Raw genomic sequence first — 9,326 nt, 5'->3', positions numbered from 1 at the left:
CGCTTTAAAGACAAGCAGCTGCACAATTTGCCGGCGCTAAGTTGGGATGCCTGAACAGACGTCGCATCATCAACGCTACAATCAAAGTGAAATCGCAGGAAAGGGAGCGCGCGCACGTGTCGAATGGCTCATTAGCAGCGGCTAATTAGGCAGGAGGCGTGCGCGGCTTCATCAGAGCCAGAGAGCCGCGAGGAGACGCCACCACACCGTGACACGCGCCAAGACGCCGTGGCACAAGAAGGACAAACTGTGGGCAAAGCATGGGTGCTGGCAGAGCAGGACTGGGACGCAGCTGACTTTGTATAGTAGTTGTTTCCAGGATTGTTTCCTCTACATCAGGGGTCTTCACCTCTTTGATCTCGGGGCCCCTCTTTCCCCAAACAAATGGGCCCCGGGGTCCATTCAAGTAGTAGAACTGATTCATGACTCATGATCTCATTTGTGATCAATAACCATATTTAATGTACTGACACGTAAACAAAGCAAAACCTTGTGACATGACATGAAACCATGTGGTCATCGCGAAGATAGAAAAGTCCAACCAGCAGCAGATGCAGGTGCAAGTCATATTCACCAAATTTCCCAAAGAAAAAAGGGAAAAATACTCTTGATGCAAACTGTTGAAAACTAAATTCTGAATAAAATAAATATAATAAAACCATGTCTAAATATCAGAAAATAACATATTTTATTTTATTTAAACTCCAAAGAAGATATAAGGGAAGTGTAAATAAAAGTATTGCCATTTCAAAACTGCTTCAACAGGTGCTTTATTATTATGAACAGTTTTTACTCTTGTGGAGGTGTTTATCATTTTCAAGAACTTCTCCATAGTTGGTAACTATCACAGATTTGCAGCTGTCAAGTGACTCTCTACTGCCACCACATGTGGCTAATTTTGAAAAGAAAAAATGATAAAGAAAGTGATGCCACCTCCACAAGAGTAACAGTGTTCATAAAAGCACCAGTTGGAGCAGTTTTTAAAATTAATTCTGGCTTATTATGACAACACTTTCATTTACACTTTACTTGGAACTTCTTTAGAGTTTATTTTGAAAGTAAAATATTTTATTTTTCTTATATTTTGACATCGTTTTATTATATATTATATATATCATTGTATAATTTATTCCAAAATGTATTCACAACGTACAATTGTATCAATTTTCTCAACAGTTTGTATCAGGCGTATTTTTAAAACATTTTTCTTCAGTACATTTGATGAACATGACTTGGATCTGGTTCTGCTGCAGGTTGGACTTTTCGATGACAAATAAATATCTTTGCGATCACATGGTTTCATGTCATTTCACAAGGTTTTGGTTTGTTTATGTGTAGATTAAATATGGTTGTTGATCACACATGAAATCCAGAGTCAGGAAAAGCTCAGCCCCCCAGATCAAAAAGGTTAAGAAGCCCTGCTCCACATCCAAAACTCCCGGCAGTTGCTCTGAATAACCTGCTATGTTTAAAGTACCAGTCTCATCTGTGAATCTCCTGCATTCAGAGTCACTCAGGTCTCAGACTCGGCCATGCTGGGCTCTGGCCAGACCACAGTTGCTGCGTCTTTAAACACAAATGTGAACCTCCCATGTTTTACAGGTCTATGTATAAACACTATATAAAGTCACTTTATTACAAAGCATTTTCTCCAATATTTAATGTATTATTTGGAGGGACAGAAGAAATACTGCAATTATTGAGTATTACGCATTTAAAAAAATCTAATTTTAAAATAAATAAATACATAAATGTTTCCAACAAAATAGGGACGCAGATAGGTAAGAAATAAGTTGGTAAAACTTCAACTAGTGATCTTTAGTAGTTTAGCCCTGACCTCTTGAGGACCACATAAACAGAGACGAAGGCCAGGGAGCACTTCGCCAACCCTGGCACTAGAGGCGAGTCCAGGACTGGAGAGTTGCACCAAGGTTGATCACTGAAATTGCAGGTTGTAAATAACTGCATTGGCATTTCCTCCTTTCAGAAAAATTGTGTGCAGATGCCCCGAATTAGATTTTCATTGCAGCATGCACTCGATATCAAGTGTGTTTTGGCAAATATTACCACGTAATAGGATGGAAAAATGGGTCCACATGAATCACCTGTCCATGTTTTTTGTGAGTTTTGATAAGTAGTGAGTGCGGGCTGACGTCGGTGCGAGGGAGAGCTACGTCCCGGCTCTTTCACCGACACACGTGCGCCTCAGCTCTCCACACTGAACTCACGTTCTCCAGCGTCAGGTCGCTGATATTGGTGGATATTGCTTGGAGCCAGTCTGTGCTTTCCGCTGCAGTGCAAAATTGGAGAATATTGGTGCTGGCGCCGTCCAAGACAAAGACTTCAAAACAGTTGGACCTGCAGGAGAGCAGAGGTCAGAGTTAGACGGGAGGGAGGGAGGGCTGCGAGCGCTGGAAAGTGATACTGACGGGAGGCACAGCCGGCTTCTCCGCCGCTGTCAGACGGGTTAAGATCGCCGCGTGTGCCGAGATGAGCGCCAGACTTGTAATGATTAAAAAAAAAAAAAGACTGGGGGAATAAATTAAACAACTTTCACATCTACTAAGCTCAATATATCACTTACAGATCTGGAGAAATGGGATCAAAACGTTGAGTAAACGGCAAAAAGATGGCTCAGACTTTTGGAAAATATGGATCAATAAATGGCTCTTCCTGCTGTGAAGTTAAAGAATCTCAATGACCTGGAATATCTTCAGACCGAAAACACCAAAAACAGGCTCTTAAAAAGGATCCCAGCTACTTGGGGCAAGAGGCAGGGGATACCCCACAGTGGCCACTTCCAAAGCACCAGGAGGCAGAACTCTTCGCAGTATTCAGGGAACCGTGAATCATCGCAACACATAACTTGCATGTCGCTCCACACAAATACATTTTCAAAGTCCTTTCGATAGAACATCCAACTGGTCAACATAACTGTATCCATCAGGTGACAAACTACAGCAATAATATATCATGAAATACGGTTCAAGACAAGGGAAAATGGTCTTTACAGGATGCTAACAACAGAGGCTTCATGAGCAATGTGTTTGGACTGTGGGAGGAAACCAGAGTGACTGTAGAAAACCAATTTAGTGAGGAACACAAAAAGACAAAAAAACACATGAAAAAAATGTATATAATTTTCCCTTACAAAAGAATCCACCTCAAAATAACTAAAAAAAATGTGCGACTAGCTCAGTATTTTCTTAACAAACGCTATATTTGATCAGCAATTCGACAACTTGTTCTGCGAGGCGGCTCTCTGGAGCATCAGACGTCAGAGTTACCGCTCCAGATTGAGTCCTCCAGCAGCCAAATCATTTCCGTGGGACAATGGAAGTATTTCTGAGGAAATATCTGCCGTTTTATTGGATTTGTGCGCCTTGTTTGCCAGGCAAAGAATGAGCCACAAAGAAACAACCATTATTCTCCAGCTATTACTTTTTTATTGTTGGATTCTATCTTTTATTAGTTGTCTGACATTCAGCTGCAACAGCAAAAACAAATGAACACATGGGGAGGTGAATCCAACTTGTGTAACAGCTACAAACACCAATATCACAATATTTATGAGGCTCATTTACGTCCTATTTGAACAAATTTCAAGTTTGTGTTTCTACATTATGAACTGGATTTTAGAGTTTGTCGTCGGCAACACAGGTCAATGCGAAGAAGACACAGTGAAACAGAATGAATTACACTTAACAAATGAACAACAAGAAAACCAATAACTGCTTTGGGGATCAAAACACCATTAAGGGGAGCACATTTCCCGTGCAACCGAATCAGGAGGCACAACAATTATCATAATCTCTTCCTCTGTGTGAGATGACTAAACTTTGTTGTGCAGTTGTTAGAGCTCGCGCCACAGCATCTTCTACAGCATGTGGTGCTGTGAGTGTAGACTGTCACACTGGAAGTGAGACAAGACTAAACAAGACCTCATTCAGTTTTGATCAACAAAAACAGAGAAAAAATAAATAAATTTTCATTTGTAAACAATGTTTTCGTTCATGTATTAAATATTTAGTGATAGTCATCGAGGCATGACCTGTACAGACTGCATTTCTTTTTTCGCCACCACGCCTGCACTCTCCTCTTCACCTCCTTTCACTCCTCTCTGTCTTTCAGCTTACGGACACGGACCAAACGGAGCAGTACCTCCAGAATCCGTGGGGGGCAGTGTTGCTGTTACTACCCGATATCTAGCTTTGAAGAGACATTAAAATCTCTGTACTCCTTATAGATATATTTAACATTCCCACCGACCACCACCTTCCACAACGCTGCCTCTGTTTCCACTTTGGTGCAAGAGCTACATGATCAATACTGACTCCACAGTCGCCATGTTGGTTTTGGAGTTTGTTACTGTCATAAACCTTTGACTCTGGGCTGCTCCCCCTGGTGGATATAATGGTGAACAGCAACACCGACCTAAAGAGGGCATGGAATTATGTGGTCAGCAACGCTGCTTGCAACAGACAGGTACAATTTTGTTCGTAAAGGGAGAGTGAATGGACCTTAAATGATTGACCCCTGGCTGCTTTCACCCCCTCCACTCTCTCATCTTGACTCTTGTACCTCAATCCCTCTCATTCATACATCTGTCTTGCTTCTGCTGACCTTTCTTCTGCTACTCCTCCATTCTCACAACAAACTAACAAGCAGAGCTAATCCCCAATGCAACCCTAATCTCTACCTTGGACTCCTCCCCACTGCCTCACACAGAACGGCTCTTCCTCTGTAGCGACTCCATCATTAGCTTCCTTGCTTCAGACCCACTCTGCTTCTGGATGAAAGTTTAAAATCGATCTGTGGTTCTCAGCATGGAGCCACACTGCTGCTCACTGATGGTGCTTTCACCATTTGTGGCATAAATGCGATCCATTGTAAAGCGATGCGGCGGGGACTGGTTGGGTGTGTGAAGCAAACAACCTACAACAGGTCTGAACTGAAGTGAAGTGAAGAGAACAAAACTAGAGATTAAAACACGTCTCGCCATCTCCAGCGAGAATAAACTGCTTCAGCATGTTTAAAGGTTAAGTGTCCAACTGCATCCATTCACAGTGAAATGTCGCCAAGAGTCTGTGCTTGTCTGGGGAATGTAACATATTTGGACGTTTAGCTCGTAACGTTAACGCTCCGACGACGGCGGCGAGGAAACCAAGAAAAGCGTTGCTCCATGAAAACAGACCGATCCTTTCCAGCGGATTAAACGACGTTCCGGGAAGCAATCCTCAGGGCCGACTGAAAGATTGTAAGAGAATTAGCTGAAGCGCACGGACGCCGTGGAGGTACGTGACGTGAAAGCGGATAAACAGAAATAATAGAATGCGTTGACTGTACTCCTCCTGCTCATATATATTCACACACAATCCTGGAGGTTAAACGTGTCAGCGTTCCTAACAAATCCTCTGGTGAGCTCGACTTTCACTGTGAAAGTGCGCCGGCCTTGTTAAAATTGTATGTTCCGCTGCCTGCGTACTGACCCGGGGCTCTCCAGGGGCCATGCTGCAATGTCTCTTTTTTTTAACAGGGGCACAGGCGCATTTTCGGGTCTGAATTATACTGGAGGAGGACGGAACAAGGAGCACCAGCGGCTCGTAATACTGGTCCTGAAAGCTCATGAAAAGCACTGCGTGACATTAAACTATAAGGTCCTGGGGGATACGTCCAGGCTGCGCTGTTGCTCGGCTTCGTGCGGAGCAACACGTGAACAGAGCAGCGATCATCCCTTGTGGCTTCTCCTGAGGCCTGGCAATGGCCCAAAACAGGATTTTCCTCCTGCTGATGTGGAGACTTTGAGGAGGTGGCTTGGTCCTTTGCCAAATATGGGACTGGTTCTCAAGGTTGTAACTCCAGATGGCATCCTGGTTTGGATGTCAAGCATGCTGGTGGATGGTCGTCGGTTTTTCAGCCATGCATCAATACAAATAATGAGGTGCCATTTCGATAAGCTGAGACGAAGCTGCTGAGCTTCTCTCTGGGAGTGAGCAGGATGATGATAGGACCAGAGGGACAGCACATGTGCTCAGGTGTTTAGGAGACCAAGTCAGAGAGGCTGGATGGAGATGGTTTGGACATGTACAGAGGAGAGAGAGAGAGCCAGTACATTGGTAGATGAAGATGTTGAGATGTTGGAACTGCCAGGCAGAAGGTGGAGAGGAAGGCCACAGAGGAGATTGATGGAGGTGGTGAAGGAGGACATGAGGTTTGTAGGTTTGAGAGAAGAGGAAGCAGAGGACAGGGGGAGATGGAGGGAGATGATCCGCTGTGGCCACCACTGAAGGGAGAAGCCAAAAGGAAACCTCCAGTTGGTGAGCGTCTTGGAGCGGCAATACCACAAAGATCAATAAGGAATGTACGAAATCATCGTTTTTTGTTTTAGATAGATGAGATCCTGGAGAAGCGACAGACCTTGTATAGGCATAAGAAAATGGGTGTATAGATGGGAATCTGTGTCAAGCTTGTGGCAGCTTGGTTTACTGCCGACCTGCGACATGTGCACACACTACTGCTCGGTCCACTCTGTGACGTTTCCTTTAACTTTATGTCCAATTTAAGGTGAAAAATAAGGACACAAACAAGAGCTAAAAGGATCTTGCAGAGGAGTCATCTAGCACGCGACCTTGAAGGCGGTTATCAGATGACTCCTGCGGCCCGACGTCTCGTCGCCCTACTTTCTCGCCGGAGACAAAGTTGAGCGAGTGCAGCGACACAAACAAAGTGATTAATCAAAGGAGCGCGCATCAATATCAGAAAACCACAGTGCTGTCAGAAAGAGCAGCTCTCCGCGGGCGAACAGGTCCAGCGGGAGCAAAGGTCTTTCATACATCGGCAGCGTTCCCAGAGGCCCAAATGATTTGCTTAGCCTTGCTGACCAGGCAGTACAAAGTCCGCACCAGAGCGGCGTAACTTTGACCCGCATGTGTTTCGCATTCAGTTTAAATTGAAAGTAAATCTTTCAGTTTGGAGTGACAACATTTCTCAAGTGTTTCCCAAGGCTACCACCATCAATGCTACTCTCTAGGTTTCTATAGAAGATCACACAGTCCATAGGTCTGTGTGTGTGCGAGAGGCTGTGACGGATTAGAGACCGGCCCAAAGTGTCCCCCACGACTCCATAACAGGAATTAGCAAAAGCAACAGAATCAAAGAATCAATGAAAAATAATAAGAACGATTATATGGTGTCAGGTCAGAGGCACTTTTTGCTCTGCGCTGGACAGGTTTTATCGACCCGAGTGGAGCCGTGATTCACAGCCAAAACAATCATCCACACAACAGTACCGGCAGCACAGAGCAAAAACAGCTCCCCTTTCCAAACCTGGGAGAGAAGACTTGGTATTCTCTGACACACAAAGAAATGCACAATAATGCAGTGAGGACAGCAGAAGTGTTGCCCCTTTCACACAGGATGAGATTTATATAAGGACCTGGTGTCTGCCCCTGGTAAAGGCCATTAGATTTAGAGCAATCATTTCACCACTATACGTTTTTCGACAGTGGGAGGAAACCAGAGTGCTTAGAGAAAGTCCGCACAGTAAGGAGAGGCTCCAAATCTTCTTCCTATAAGGCGGCACAACACATTAAGCTAAGTACTCGGGTGTACGCTACGATGACGAATCCATGACAAACCCCACAATGTTGACAAAACGCTCCGGGAAATGCACCTGAGGACGCGCCCAAAAGTAAGAGGAAGATGCCAACTATCGCAGAGAAAGTTACACTTCTGGACATGCTGAAGGAAGGTAGAGGCTATGCAACTGTAGGGCGCCACCACGGAATAAAGGAATCTTCCTCTGACTTTGCCTCGAAAGTCAGAGAAAGATTCATTTATTATACAGTTTGTATAATAGTCACAAAGTGTTCAAACTCGTATTGACTACAGTATTAAAATGCTTATTTTTACAGTTTTCTATCAGAATTATTTGTAAGAAAATGTTCATATTCTTATTTGTTGTTGAAAAATGTTCATTCTATAGTACAGTATTGTATTGTATAATAGCTGACTACTGCACGGATTTCGCCTATCGCCGGTTATTTTTGGAACGTAACCTCTGTGATAAATGAGGGTTCACTGTGCACAAAAGATCCAGGACGCTCCATCACACACACTCATTTCCAGGAAGAGAACTGTGAATTGTAAGCCCTTCTCTTGTGCTAACATGTTAGCACTCCAACTCACAATGGGAGGAAAACACGTGCTCCTCTCTCCCTCCACAAAACCGCGCACAGCCCGAAGGATAAGTGACGTACAGTCAGACACCAAGAGCGTCCTCCAGTGCAGGTTGAATATTGAAATGTCTGAGGTGCCAGCAAACACAGGGCAACTCTCCAGCTTTTGTAATGAAGGATTTACGAGGTTACCGATTAAATTCCCTTCCATTCAGGAGAGAGCAGAAGTGAATTACAGACACTTGTCAGAATTATTCCAAACCGCCGTGGCACCTGCTTAACTTGCGTGAACAGGAGGTCTGAAAGATGATGAACACCAGAAATGTGACGTTGGGTTCAATGCCAACGTGGATGTTTTCACTTGGTGTGCACTCAGGTTTGTGCAGCCAGTGCTCATGATTTAAATAAGATTTCATGACAAGCTTCATTCCAACGCTGTGAAGATGTGACACAAAGAGAGTTGAGTCACTGGACGGCCAGGCTCTTCTTCAGAGTAAATGAATAGGTTTAAAGTTACAAGGCTATCGATATATGAGTGAGACGGACGAACTAAAGAGACGTTTGGAACATGGATGGATGAAGCTCATGATACAGAAACTGCAGACATTTATTTCAAAAGACTGACAGCTAATTTGTTGCAGGAAAAATGTTATCGATCCACTACTTACAGGAAGAGGCACAGCCTCCCTTCTGTAGGTCTTGTAGGAGTGTCCCCAGACCGACGGAGCAACACTGTCTCGCCACTGTATCTGATCCAGGAACCAAGAGAGATGATGCCAGCTCAACTGAGCTCCCATCACTATTAAACAGGTGACCACAGATGAAGGTAGAAATCCACCAGGATGGTCATTGTTTTCCACCAAGGACAATTTTATCTGTGTGCCATTTCTCACCCTAACACTGGTTTTCGACCCCAACACTGGGCTCCGCGCTTCACGTGCCACCTCCTCACTGGCCGTTCACCACTTGAAATGATCCCTTCAAACCCAGGGAGCTCCGGAGCTGACTTGAAACCAAGTGGGAATATGAAGTGTGGAGCGATTTCAAGGAGACCAAAGGACTTGATTCCAAAACAATGTTGGACAGGACAACAGGGACATGTTAGTAGCCAGGACGACTGTTGCCTTTGTTGACTTTCTCTGGTGTCAC

General features: G+C 44.4%; 1 protein-coding gene across 1 annotated transcript in view; it reads right to left on the bottom strand.

Moving 5' to 3' along the window:
* Window positions 1-9,326, bottom strand: part of sntg2 (syntrophin, gamma 2) — a 69,935-nt gene that overhangs the window by 20,271 nt on the left and 40,338 nt on the right. The window contains exon 10 of the mRNA XM_053846045.1: window positions 2,229-2,358. Coding sequence (XP_053702020.1) covers window positions 2,229-2,358 — 130 coding nt within the window. The remainder of the gene's footprint in view (window positions 1-2,228; window positions 2,359-9,326) is intronic.

This window comes from Synchiropus splendidus, chromosome 16 (assembly GCF_027744825.2).
Source record: "Synchiropus splendidus isolate RoL2022-P1 chromosome 16, RoL_Sspl_1.0, whole genome shotgun sequence".
NCBI classification, from domain to species: Eukaryota; Metazoa; Chordata; class Actinopteri; order Syngnathiformes; family Callionymidae; genus Synchiropus; species Synchiropus splendidus.
This window is presented reverse-complemented; position numbering and strand designations above follow the sequence as displayed.